General features: G+C 45.3%; 1 protein-coding gene across 1 annotated transcript in view; it reads left to right on the top strand.

The window, feature by feature from the left end:
• Positions 1–13,600, top strand: part of LOC311117728 (hyccin 2-like) — a gene marked incomplete at both ends in the record, with an annotated part of 55,373 nt that extends 41,773 nt beyond the window's left edge. Inside the window, 4 exons of the mRNA XM_084192651.1 lie at positions 2,429–2,545; positions 11,121–11,208; positions 13,008–13,164; positions 13,469–13,600. Coding sequence (XP_084048777.1) covers positions 2,429–2,545; positions 11,121–11,208; positions 13,008–13,164; positions 13,469–13,600 — 494 coding nt within the window. The remainder of the gene's footprint in view (positions 1–2,428; positions 2,546–11,120; positions 11,209–13,007; positions 13,165–13,468) is intronic.
• Between the last annotated feature and the right edge of the window lie 653 nt (positions 13,601–14,253).

Raw genomic sequence — 14,253 nt, forward strand, 5'->3', positions numbered from 1 at the left:
TATCTCGCTCCATACCTGACTCCCTTCAGGTTGTGTGTGTGTGGTTTCCTGACTGTGTCCCTGTCTCCCTTCAGGTTGTGTGTGTGTGGTTTCCTGACTCTGTGTCCCTGTCTCCCTTCAGGTTGTGTGTGTGTGGTTTCCTGACTCTGTGTCCCTGTCTCCCTTCAGGTTGTGTGTGTGTGGTTTCCTGACTCTGTGTCCCTGTCTCCCTGTGGTTTCCTGACTCTGTGTCCCTGTCTCCCTTCAGGTTGTGTGTGTGTGGTTTCCTGACTGTGTCCCTGTCTCCCTTCAGGTTGTGTGTGTGTGGTTTCCTGACTGTGTCCCTGTCTCCCTTCAGGTTGTGTGTGTGTGGTTTCCTGACTCTGTGTCCCTGTCTCCCTTCAGGTTGTGTGTGTGTGGTTTCCTGACTGTGTCCCTGTCTCCCTTCAGGTTGTGTGTGTGTGGTTTCCTGACTCTGTGTCCCTGTCTCCCTTCAGGTTGTGTGTGTGTGGTTTCCTGACTCTGTGTCCCTGTCTCCCTTCAGGTTGTGTGTGTGTGGTTTCCTGACTGTGTCCCTGTCTCCCTTCAGGTTGTGTGTGTGTGGTTTCCTGACTCTGTGTCCCTGTCTCCCTTCAGGTTGTGTGTGTGTGGTTTCCTGACTCTGTGTCCCTGTCTCCCTTCAGGTTGTGTGTGTGTGGTTTCCTGTCTCTGTGTCCCTGTCTCCCTGTGGTTTCCTGACTCTGTGTCCCTGTCTCCCTTCAGGTTGTGTGTGTGTGGTTTCCTGACTCTGTGTCCCTGTCTCCCTTCAGGTTGTGTGTGTGGTTTCCTGACTCTGTGTCCCTGTCTCCCTGTGGTTTCCTGACTCTGTGTCCCTGTCTCCCTTCAGGTTGTGTGTGTGGTTTCCTGACTCTGTGTCCCTGTCTCCCTGTGGTTTCCTGACTCTGTGTCCCTGTCTCCCTGTGGTTTCCTGACTCTGTGTCCCTGTCTCCCTTCAGGTTGTGTTAAATACTGCTGTGTCAGACTAATGGTCTCATGTATTCATCAGTTAAATACTGCTGTGTCAGACTAATGGTCTCATGTATTCATCAGTTAAATACTGCTGTGTCAGACTAATGGTCTCATGTATTCATCAGTTAAATACTGCTGTGTCAGACTAATGGTCTCATGTATTCATCAGTTAAATACTGCTGTGTCAGACTAATGGTCTCATGTATTCATCAGTTAAATACTGCTGTGTCAGACTAATGGTCTCATGTATTCATCAGTTAAATACTGCTGTGTCAGACTAATGGTCTCATGTATTCATCAGTTAAATACTGCTGTGTCAGACTAATGGTCTCATGTATTCATCAGTTAAATACAGTTTCCTGACTCTGTGTCCCTGTCTCCCTTCAGGTTGTGTGTGTGTGGTTTCCTGACTGTGTCCCTGTCTCCCTTCAGGTTGTGTGTGTGTGGTTTCCTGACTGTGTCCCTGTCTCCCTTCAGGTTGTGTGTGTGTGGTTTCCTGACTCTGTGTCCCTGTCTCCCTTCAGGTTGTGTGTGTGTGGTTTCCTGACTGTGTCCCTGTCTCCCTTCAGGTTGTGTGTGTGTGGTTTCCTGACTCTGTGTCCCTGTCTCCCTTCAGGTTGTGTGTGTGTGGTTTCCTGACTCTGTGTCCCTGTCTCCCTTCAGGTTGTGTGTGTGTGGTTTCCTGACTGTGTCCCTGTCTCCCTTCAGGTTGTGTGTGTGTGGTTTCCTGACTCTGTGTCCCTGTCTCCCTTCAGGTTGTGTGTGTGTGGTTTCCTGACTCTGTGTCCCTGTCTCCCTTCAGGTTGTGTGTGTGTGGTTTCCTGTCTCTGTGTCCCTGTCTCCCTGTGGTTTCCTGACTCTGTGTCCCTGTCTCCCTTCAGGTTGTGTGTGTGTGGTTTCCTGACTCTGTGTCCCTGTCTCCCTTCAGGTTGTGTGTGTGGTTTCCTGACTCTGTGTCCCTGTCTCCCTGTGGTTTCCTGACTCTGTGTCCCTGTCTCCCTTCAGGTTGTGTGTGTGGTTTCCTGACTCTGTGTCCCTGTCTCCCTGTGGTTTCCTGACTCTGTGTCCCTGTCTCCCTGTGGTTTCCTGACTCTGTGTCCCTGTCTCCCTTCAGGTTGTGTGTGTGTGGTTTCCTGACTCTGTGTCCCTGTCTCCCTTCAGGTTGTGTGTGTGGTTTCCTGACTCTGTGTCCCTGTCTCCCTGTGGTTTCCTGACTCTGTGTCCCTGTCTCCCTTCAGGTTGTGTGTGTGTGGTTTCCTGACTCTGTGTCCCTGTCTCCCTTCAGGTTGTGTGTGTGTGGTTTCCTGACTCTGTGTCCCTGTCTCCCTTCAGGTTGTGTGTGTGGTTTCCTGACTCTGTGTCCCTGTCTCCCTGTGGTTTCCTGACTCTGTGTCCCTGTCTCCCTGTGGTTTCCTGACTCTGTGTCCCTGTCTCCCTTCAGGTTGTGTGTGTGTGGTTTCCCACAGCAGCAGCAGAAGCTGTGGAGGGAGCCGTGTAACCGTGTGGTGCTGGACCCAGAGTTCATGGTCCAGATGCTGACCGCTGTCTACCATGCCATGTAAGCTGTATTATTATTACTACGTTTATTTATCAGGGACCATGTACAACATGCCATTGCACCAGATTTAGCAAGATCATTTTCATCTGTAGACCCTGGGCAGAAAACGATCAACATCAATACAATCCTACAGTATAACACACTATTAATATCTACACTACCGGTCAAACGTTTGGACACACCTACTTATTCAAGGGTTTTTCTTTATTTGTACTATTTTCTACATTGTAGAATAATAGTGAAGACATCAACACTATGAAATAACACATATGGAATCATGGGCCCCGTGTAGCTCAGTTGGTAGAGCATGGCGCTTGCAACGCCAGGGTTGTGGGTTCAATTCCCACGGGGGGCCAGTATGAAAATAATGTATGCACTGTAAGTCGCTCTGGATAAGATGACTAAAATGCTAAATGTAATGTGTTAAACAAATCAAAATATATTTTATATTTGAGATTCTTCAAATAGCCACCCTTTGCCTTGATGACAGCTTTGCACACTCTTGACATTCTCTCAACCAGCTTCACCTGGAATGCTTTTCCAACAGTCTTGAAGGAGTTCCCACATATGCTGAGCACTTGTTGGCTGCTTTTCCTTCACTCTGCGGTCCGACTCATCCCAAACCATCTGTTGGGTTGAGGTCGGGTGATTGTGGAGGCCAGGTCATCTGATGCAGCACTCCATCACTCTCCTTCTTGGTCAAATAGCTCATGCACAGCCTGGAGGTGTGTTGGGTCATTGTCCTGTTGAAAAACAAATGATAGTCCCACTAAGCCCAAACCAGATGGGATGGCATATCGCTGCAGAATGCTGTGGTAGCCATGCTGGTTAAGTGTGCCTTGAATTCTAAATAAATCACAGACAGTGTCACCAGCAAAGCACCATCACACCTCCTCCTCAATGCTTCACGGTGGGAACCACACATGCAGAGATCATCCGTTCACCCACACCGCGTCTCACAAAGGTTGTGTTGTAGATCAGAGGAACTCAACATGACACACACACCCTCATATCACAGACTGACTGGACCTATATTGTTCCTAAATAGCTTTTCATAGAAATGTTCTCTTCCAGCAGAAAAGCGCACACGAGAAACATGCTGGTAATAGCATGGTGGAATGGAGGGCGCTGTGACCTTTGGGTTGCTTTGACAATTGCCTCTCTCCTGACTTGCTTTGGGCTAAAGGGCCCCGACAGAGATCAATGCAGTGCAGTCAGCATTCTTCATGCTGCGGGCGGGAGTGGGCGGGAGTGGGCGGGAGTGGGCGGTCAGACAACTTTGGGATGAGAATATTTGGAAACGGTCCTCATTCTGCTTTGTATGCATTAGCCTTACCTATTGTAATACATTAACATCTTACCTATTGTAATAAATTAACATCTTACCTATTGTAATAAATTAACATCTTACCTATTGTAATAAATTAACGTCTTACCTATTGTAATACATAATGTTTCCACCTCCATGTTTGACGGTGGGGATGGTGTTCTTGGGGTCATAGGCAGCATTCCTCCTCCTCCAAACACGGCGAGTTGAGTTGATGCCAAAGAGCTCCATTTTGGTCTCATCTGACCACCACTTTCACCCAGTTCTCCTCTGAATCATTCAGATGTTCATTGGCAAACTTCAGACGGGCCTCTATATGTGCTTTCTTGAGCAGGGGGACCTTGCGGGCGCTGCAGGATTTCAGTCCTTCACGGCGTAGTGTTACCAATTGCTTTCTTGGTGACTATGGTCCCAGCTGCCTTGAGATCATTGACAAGATCCTCCCGTGTAGTTCTGGAATCACCGTTCTCATGATCATTGCAACTCCACGAGGTGAGACCTTGCATGGAGCCCCAGGCCGAGGGAGATTAACAGTTCTTTTGTGTTTCTTCCATTTGCAAATAATCGCATCAACTGTTGTCACCTTCTCACCAAGCTGCTTGGCGATGGTCTTGTAGCCCATTCCAGCCTTGTGTAGGTCTACAATCTTGTCCCTGACATCCTTGGAGAGCTCTTTGGTCTTGGCCATGGTGGAGAGTTTGGAATCTGATTGATTGATTGCTTCTGTGGACAGGTGTCTTTTATACAGGTAACAAACTGAGATTAGGAGCGCTCCCTTTAAGAGTGTGCTCCTAATCTCAGCTCGTTACCTGTATAAAAGACACCTGGGAGCCAAAAATCTTTCTGATTGAGAGGGGGTCAAATACTTATTTCCCTCATTAAAATGTAAATCAATTTATAACATTTTTGACATGCGTTTTTCTGGATTTTTTTGTTGTTATTCTGTCTCTCACTGTTCAAATAAACCTACCATTAAAATGATAGACTGATAATTTCTTTGTCAGTGGGCAAACATACAAAATCAGCAGGGGATCAAATACTTTTTTCCCTCACTGTATATAAATGCCTGGAGAATTTCAATTTAGGAGAATCTCTTATAAAATGGGTTAAAATCATATGTAGTAACCCTAGGTGTAAATAGTAAATAATGTCTACTTCTCAGAGGAGTGAAACAAGGTTGTCCACTATCGGCATATCTATTTATTATGGCCATCGAAATGTTAGCTATTAAAATCAGATCCAATAATAATATCAAGGGATTAGAAATCCAGGGCTTAAAAACAAAGGTGCCATTGTACGCTGATGATTCATGTTTTCTTTTAAATCCACAACTTGAATCCCTCCACAGCATCATAGAGGATCTAGATACATTTTCTAACCCCTCTGGATTACAACCAAATTATGATAAATATTGGATCACAAAAAAATACAATTTTTACATTACCATGTAGTTTACCAATACAATGGTCTAATGGTGATGTGGATATACTCGGAATACATATCCCAAATGAAATAAATGATCTCACTCCAAAAAATAATAATAGATAAGATCTTGCTACTATGGAAAGGTAAATACCTGTCAAATTGTGGAAAAATCACCCTGATTAATTCTTTAGTATTATCCCAGTTTACCTATTTGCTTATGGTCTTGCCTACGCCTAGCGAACAGTTTTTTTAATTATATGAGAAAAAAACATTCCATTTTATTTGGAACGGCAAGCCAGACAAAATTAAACGGGCCTATTTATATAATGAATATGAATTAGGAGGACAGAAATTATTACATATTAAAGCATTAGACCTATCACTAAAAGCTTCAGTCATACAAAAATTATACTTCAATCCGAACTGGTTCTCTAGCAAACTAGTAAGATTGTCTCACCCAATGTTCAAGAAGGGACTTTTTCCCTTTATTCAGATTACAACCTCTCACTTTTCAGGTATTTGAAAAGGAAATAATCTCCCAAATATCACTATTTCTAAAACAAGCCATAGAACGTTGGTTGCAATTTCAATTTAATCCTCCAGAAATGACAGAACAAATATTGCAACAAATATTGTGGTTAAACTCAAATATAGTAATTGATTTTAAAAAATGGTTCCTTTTTGAGAAAATGTTTAAAAAAGGTATAATCTTCGTAAATGATATTATCGGTAGGAATGGTGGAGTTATGTCGCACATGCAGCTAACAAAAACATATGGAAATGTCTGCTCTACCCAAAAGTACAACCAAATAATTGCAGCCTTACCGCAAAAATGGAAGAGGAAAGTGGAAGGGGGAAAAAGTAGGGAACTTGTCTGTCGGCCTTGCATTAAAGAACATAATTGGTTAAAGAAAATTGTGATAAATAAAGTATACCAGTTTCATTTAAGGACCAAAGGATTGACAGCCGTCCCATATAGATTGCAAAATAGTTGGGAAGAGATTTTTGACGTACCGATCCCATGGCATAGTGTTTATGAACTGATACGCAAAATGACGCCGGATTCAAAACTTAGAATTTTTCTATTTAAATTATTATATAAAATTATTGCTACCAATAGAATGTTATTTGTATGGGGGATACAATCTTCCCAGCTCTGCTGATTTTGCTGCGAAGAGACAGAATCATTAGATCATTTGTTTTGGTACTGTCCATTTGTAGCTTGTTTTTGGACACAGGTCAAGGAATGGCTGAAGGATTGCAATATTTGCATGGAGCTAACCCTGCAGATAGCACTACTGGGTGATCTGAAAAGTCATAGTCAATCGATCAATAATATAATAATACTTTTAGCAAAAATGTTTATTTTCAATTTACAATCTGTAGAAACAATGAGAATAGAAGGGTTCAGAACTTTTGTAAAACATTACAGTACAGTTGAAAAATATATGGCAAATAGAAATCCAATATGGGAGGTGTTAAATGGAGCTGAAGGATGGGACTAATAACTAATAACAACAAGATAACTAGTGCTGTGTCCATAAGTATATTGGTTATATATTGTGAGCTTTTGTGAAGGAGCACAGTTAGAAAGATATGGCATATAGAAGCATACCAGATGGACATCATGAAAATGATCGGAGGAAGTTCAGGAGTAAAAACAAACAAAAATATAATTATTGACTGTGTCCATAAAATGTATATAGTATGTATAAGCATGAAGTAGAGGCCTAAGCGTTGTTGTTCACTAGTTTACACCAATTAGGGAGGGGATGGTGGGGTTGGAAAGTAATAAAGGGAAATATATATATTTTTAAAGGATATTTATGTGTGTGTATATATATGTATGTGTATATATACAGTGGGGGAAAAAAGTATTTAGTCAGCCACCAATTGTGCAAGTTCTCCCACTTAAAAAGATGAGAGAGGCCTGTAATTTTCATCATAGGTACACGTCAACTATGACAGACAAAATGAGAAAAACAATTCCAGAAAATCACATTGTAGGATTTTTAATGAATTTATTTGCAAATTATGGTGGAAAATAAGTATTTGGTCAATAACAAACGTTTCTCAATACTTTGTTATATACCCTTTGTTGGCAATGACACAGGTCAAACGTTTTCTGTAAGTCTTCACAAGGTTTTCACACACTGTTGCTGGTATTTTGGCCCATTCCTCCATGCAGATCTCCTCTAGAGCAGTGATGTTTTGGGGCTGTCGCTGGGCAACACGGACTTTCAACTCCCTCCAAAGATTTTCTATGGGGTTGAGATCTGGAGACTGGCTAGGCCACTCCAGGACCTTGAAATGGTTCTTACGAAGCCACTCCTTCGTTGCCCGGGCGGTGTGTTTGGGATCATTGTCATGCTGAAAGACCCAGCCACGTTTCATCTTCAATGCCCTTGCTGATGGAAGGAGGTTTTCACTCAAAATCTCACGATACATGGCCCCATTCATTCTGTCCTTTACACGGATCAGTCGTCCTGGTCCCTTTGCAGAAAAACAGCCCCAAAGCATGATGTTTCCACCCCCATGCTTCACAGTAGGTATTGTGTTCTTTGGATGCAACTCAGCGTTCTTTGTCCTCCAAACACGACGAGTTGAGTTTTTACCAAAAAGTTATATTTTGGTTTCATCTGACCATATGACATTCTCCCAATCCTCTTCCGGATCATCCAAATGCACTCTAGCAAACTTCAGATGGGCCTGGACATGTACTGGCTTAAGCAGGGGGACACGTCTGGCACTGCAGGATTTGAGTCCCTGGCGGCGTAGTGTGTGTAGGCTTTGTTACTTTGGTCCCAGCTCTCTGCAGGTCATTCACTAGGTCCCCCCGTGTGGTTCTGGGATTTTTGCTCACCGTTCTTGTGATCATTTTGACCCCACGGGGTGAGATCTTGCGTGGAGCCCCAGATCGAGGGAGATTATCAGTGGTCTTGTATGTCTTCCATTTCCTAATAATTGCTCCCACAGTTGATTTCTTCAAACCAAGCTGCTTACCTATTGCAGATTCAGTCTTCCCAGCCTGGTGCAGGTCACCATTAAAATGCAAATCAATTTATAACATTTTTGATATGCGTTTTTCTGGATTTTTTTGTTGTTATTCTGTCTCTCACTGTTCAAATAAACCTACCATTAAAATTATAGACTGATCATTTCTTTGTCAGTGGGCAAACGTACAAAATCAGCAGGGGATCATGTACTTTTTTCCCTCACTGTATATGTGTGAGTGTATGTATATATATGTGTGTGTGTGTATATATATGTGTGTGTATATATAAATATATATGTGTATCTATATATGCGAGAGAAAAAAAACATGGGGGATTGGAAGTGATGCAGACAATTACATTGATGGAAGTTACAATCTATCTGCAATATTAAAGCTGATCTACCCCCTAAAAAAACAAAAAACAAAAAAACACATCTTACCTTTGGTATTAAATTAACATCTTACCTATTGTGTTGAAATAACATCTTACCTATTGTGTTGAAATAACATCTTACCTATTGTGTTGAAATAACATCTTTGTCACATTATTCACACACTCGCAGCATTGGTTGCTTCAAGTTAAAGGGAAGGTTCACCCATTTTGAATGTTATATTGTTTTTGTGCATCTCTGAGTGATGTTCTATCAATTCCCTGGGTCATTTCATGTGTATCTGAGTTCAAGCAGGCAGAAATCCGGCTGGTATGTCGTAGCACTGTGATAAAGTCGCTCTCACTACACTGGAAGTTAATAGGAAATACGACTTTTAGATCGCGGAAACGTCTATCATACATGTCAGATTTAAATTCTGGCCGACGTCATAACTTGGGAGGATGTCTTCTCTCGAATGAGCCATTGATCATATTTTTGCGATGTTCCTACCTGGAGAAATGTGTAATTTAAAGGAGGGTCTAGCACTCTTTAGTCCAGGATGCATTGCAGGGTGCCGTTGCAGAGATATTCTAGAAAGGAGAGAGGAATCCAATATCGCCCCGCCCAGCAGACTGCCGACCAATCACGTTCACGTTGTCATGCTGCGTCACGCGGTTGCTAAGCTAATTGTCACAAATCACATGGTCACAAAAAATATTGTTCTCACATATATTAGTGTTATTTAACACTGAATGAAAGGAATGAATGGTTTTGGGTGGATTCTTCCTTTAAGTAGCCTACCTCTCCTCTCCTAGTTGGGCGTGCCAGATCAAGTGTGCCTAGAATATGTGTGGTCTCAATGAAATAGAGTAGGCTATTGCCTACGCATGGGCAGAGAAGCACGGGGCAGTTATCTTTCCAAGGAAATGGACTTCCTAAATATGATTAGGCTATAATTTACTACATTGCCTAGGAAATAAATATTGATCACCCATATTTGTCTCCATCTGAAAATCTTCCCACTCCTAAAATATAGGATATAAAAATAGCTCAAGAGAAAGTGCAAGTCTCTTCAAACTACATCTATCATATTGGCTGATATAGCCCAGTAATACAATGTAAAGGGCCATGTGAGAATCTCTAGTAGTTGAACCTATTTCTTAGGTTATTTTTGAGCATTTTGATATTGCCTAAAGGGCGCAAATATGCTGGGACCATGGCTGGTACGGGAGCTGCATCACATAGGCCTAAAATAACACTGCAGGACTGGGGTTGGGACCATTTGTTGCGGTAGCAGGGAGGACTGGGGTTGGGACCATTTGTTGCGGTAGCAGGGAGGACTGGGGTTGGGACCATTTGTTGCGGTAGCAGGGAGGACTGGGGTTGGGACCATTTGTTGCGGTAGCAGGGAGGACTGGGGTTGGGACCATTTGTTGCGGTAGCAGGGAGGACTGGGGTTGGGAAAATTGTTGCGGTAACAGGGAGGACTGGGGTTGGGACCATTTGTTGCGGTAGCAGGGAGGACTGGGGTTGGGACCATTTGTTGCGGTAGCAGGGAGGACTGGGGTTGGGACCATTTGTTGCGGTAGCAGGGAGGACTGGGGTTGGGACCATTTGTTGCGGTAGCAGGGAGGATTGGGGTTGGGACCATTTGTTGCGGTAGCAGGGAGGACTGGGGTTGGGACCATTTTGTTGCGGTAGCAGGGAGGACTGGGGTTGGGAGCATTTGTTGCGGTAGCAGGGAGGACTGGGGTTGGGACCATTTGTTGCGGTAGCAGGGAGGACTGGGGTTGGGACCATTTGTTGCGGTAGCAGGGAGGACTGGGGTTGGGACCATTTGTTGCGGTAGCAGGGAGGACTGGGGTTGGGACCATTTGTTGCGGTAGCAGGGAGGACTGGGGTTGGGACCATTTGTTGCGGTAGCAGGGAGGACTGGGGTTGGGACCATTTGTTGCGGTAGCAGGGAGGACTGGGGTTGGGACCATTTTGTTGCGGTAGCAGGGAGGACTGGGGTTGGGAGCATTTGTTGCGGTAGCAGGGAGGACTGGGGTTGGGACCATTTGTTGCGGTAGCAGGGAGGACTGGGGTTGGGACCATTTGTTGCGGTAGCAGGGAGGACTGGGGTTGGGACCATTTGTTGCGGTAGCAGGGAGGACTGGGGTTGGGACCATTTTGTTGCGGTAGCAGGGAGGACTGGGGTTGGGACCATTTTGTTGCGGTAGCAGGGAGGACTGGGGTTGGGACCATTTGTTGCGGTAGCAGGTGGGAATCGGACAGAAAGCCAGCGGGAGCAGGCGGGTGCGGTATGAAAGCTGCAGCTACAGCAGACTAATAGTCCTAGCCTCTAAAACACATGTACGTTAGTCAGCCTGGATGTTGACTTGGACATCGCCATGGTGATTAGAAGTGATGTTTAATGTTTAACTTTTTTTATTGTATGCATTTTATCTCATACAGATATAATGGAGAGTGGGAGATGGGGAAGGAAGCTCTGGAAGACATCCTCTACAGAGCACAGCTGGAGCTCTACTCTCAGCCCCTGCTGGTAAGACCTAACCCATGGGGCTATTAACTCAGCCCCTGCTGGTAAGACCTAACCCATGGGACTATTAACTCAGCCCCTGCTGGTAAGACCTAACCCATGGGACTATTAACTCAGCCCCTGCTGGTAAGACCTAACCCATGGGACTATTAACTCGGCCCCTGCTGGTAAGACCTAACCCATGGGACTATTAACTCGGCCCCTGCTGGTAAGACCTAACCCATGGGACTATTAACTCGGCCCCTGCTGGTAAGACCTAACCCATGGGACTATTAACTCGGCCCCTGCTGGTAAGACCTAACCCATGGGACTATTAACTCAGCCCCTGCTGGTAAGACCTAACCCATGGGACTATTAACTCAGCCCCTGCTGGTAAGACCTAACCCATGGGACTATTAACTCGGCCCCTGCTGGTAAGACCTAACCCATGGGACTATTAACTCAGCCCCTGCTGGTAAGACCTAACCCATGGGACTATTAACTCGGCCCCTGCTGGTAAGACCTAACCCATGGGACTATTAACTCAGCCCCTGCTGGTAAGACCTAACCCATGGGACTATTAACTCAGCCCCTGCTGGTAAGACCTAACCCATGGGACTATTAACTCAGCCCCTGCTGGTAAGACCTAACCCATGGGACTATTAACTCGGCCCCTGCTGGTAAGACCTAACCCATGGGACTATTAACTCGGCCCCTGCTGGTAAGACCTAACCCATGGGACTATTAACTCAGCCCCTGCTGGTAAGACCTAACCCATGGGACTATTAACTCAGCCCCTGCTGGTAAGACCTAACCCATGGGACTATTAACTCGGCCCCTGCTGGTAAGACCTAACCCATGGGACTATTAACTCAGCCCCTGCTGGTAAGACCTAACCCATGGGACTATTAACTCAGCCCCTGCTGGTAAGACCTAACCCATGGGACTATTAACTCGGCCCCTGCTGGTAAGACCTAACCCATGGGACTATTAACTCAGCCCCTGCTGGTAAGACCTAACCCATGGGACTATTAACTCAGCCCCTGCTGGTAAGACCTAACCCATGGGACTATTATCTCAGCCCCTGCTGGTAAGACCTAATCCATGGGACTATTAACTCAGCCTGTCCTAGGAGGAAGAACACTACTGTCAGCCTGTCCTAGTTAGACCATAATCTATAATGGATAGATCCTGAATACTCACAGAACAGCTATCAAACAAATCTTCATAAAACAGCTGTCAAACACCTGAATCTCGTGTGGAGTCTCCGTGTGGAGTGATGTTTCAAAAGAGACATGCAACCATGAACCTGTACCAGTGTCCCAGTTCAGAGTCCTGTACCAGTGTCCCAGTTCAGAGTCCTGTACCAGTGTCCCAGTTCAGAGTCCTGTACCAGTGTCCCAGTTCAGAGTCCTGTACCAGTGTCCCAGTTCAGAGTCCTGTACCAGTGTCCCAGTTCAGAGTCCTGTACCAGTGTCCCAGTTCAGAGTCCTGTACCAGTGTCCCAGTTCAGAGTCCTGTACCAGTGTCCCAGTTCAGAGTCCTGTACCAGTGTCCCAGTTCAGAGTCCTGTACCAGTGTCCCAGTTCAGAGTCCTGTACCAGTGTCCCAGTTCAGAGTCCTGTACCAGTGTCCCAGTTCAGAGTCCTGTACCAGTGTCCCAGTCAGCCATAATGCTGAGACTGTTCCATCAGCAACTCTACCTGTTAGTCTGGTGACCTCTAACCTCTATTCCCCCTGCCAGCTGGGGTTAGGGTTAGTTAGGGTTAGCATTAGGGTTTGGTTGACCAGTCCATTTGACCTCTGACCTGTGCTCCTGCCAGCTGGGTAATGCTATGAAGAGTTCCCTGCCAGACAACGCTCCGGACGAGACGCGAGGCAGGACAGTCCTTCAGGTGGAGGTCACGCCAACCGTCAGTCGCATCTCCCGCTCTGCCATCACCGCCGCATCCATCAGACGACACCGCTGGAAGAGAGAGGGTAAGAGACTGCAGCGCTTACTGTCCACACACACACACACACACACACACACACACACACACAGCACCACCACTGGATGATAGAGGGTAAGGGGTCAGTCTGCCCAGTGTAGCACAGCAACACATACTACTGCAACAGTCTCTCCATCCACTCATCACCAGTGGCGTGTATAGTGTGTGGTCAGATGTCATGTGTAACTGGTCTGGTTAATTGCCTGACCATGCTAAGTGCTGTACCGTGGTGTCCATGTAGACTGCTGGTGGCTGTTAAGAGCATCTCATACTGTGTTGTTGTTACACCCCAGATTGTTTTGACTACACAAACGAAGCAGAACTCAGTGTCACCATCACTCCTAGCCACACCTCCTGGGATCCAGCGGCCAATCAAGAGCGAAGAGGGCAGGGCTACAGCATCATCCCCCCGGTCACATTGGAGGGTAGGCAGGAACGGGAGGAGTCACAGAGCAGTGAGGGTTCCGTCCCATTGGTTACCTCCCCTCCAGCCCTTGTTCAGATACTCACATTGCTACAAGTTCCTGTTTTCCAATCCATCCACGAAGCACGTCATTTCTCTACTGCCCTACAAAGGCAAAGTGATGTAACTACGTAAAAACATTACAAGTCTTTTTCTGTCTAGACAGACAGCAATTTCTGATTCTTCATGATTTACAGTGGGGGAAAAAGTATTTAGTCAGCCACCAATTGTGCAAGTTCTCCCACTTAAAAAGATGAGAGAGGCCTGTAATTTTCATCATAGGTACACATCAACTATGACAGACAAATTGAGATTTTTTTTCTCCAGAAAATCACATTGTAGGATTTTTAATGAATTTATTTGCAAATTATGGTGGAAAATAAGTATTTGGTCACCTACAAACAAGCAAGATTTCTGGCTCTCATAGACCTGTAACTTCTTCTTTAAGAGGCTCCTCTGTCCTCCACTCGTTACCTGTATTAATGGCACCTGTTTGAACTTGTTATCAGTATAAAAGACACCTGTCCACAACCTCAAACAGTCACACTCCAAACTCCACTATGGCCAAGACCAAAGAGCTGTCAAAGGACACCAGAAACAAAATTGTAGAACTGC

The sequence above is a fragment of the Coregonus lavaretus genome (genome assembly GCF_964263955.1).
Source record: "Coregonus lavaretus genome assembly, contig: HAP1_SCAFFOLD_3259, whole genome shotgun sequence".
In the NCBI taxonomy this organism is placed as follows: domain Eukaryota; kingdom Metazoa; phylum Chordata; class Actinopteri; order Salmoniformes; family Salmonidae; genus Coregonus; species Coregonus lavaretus.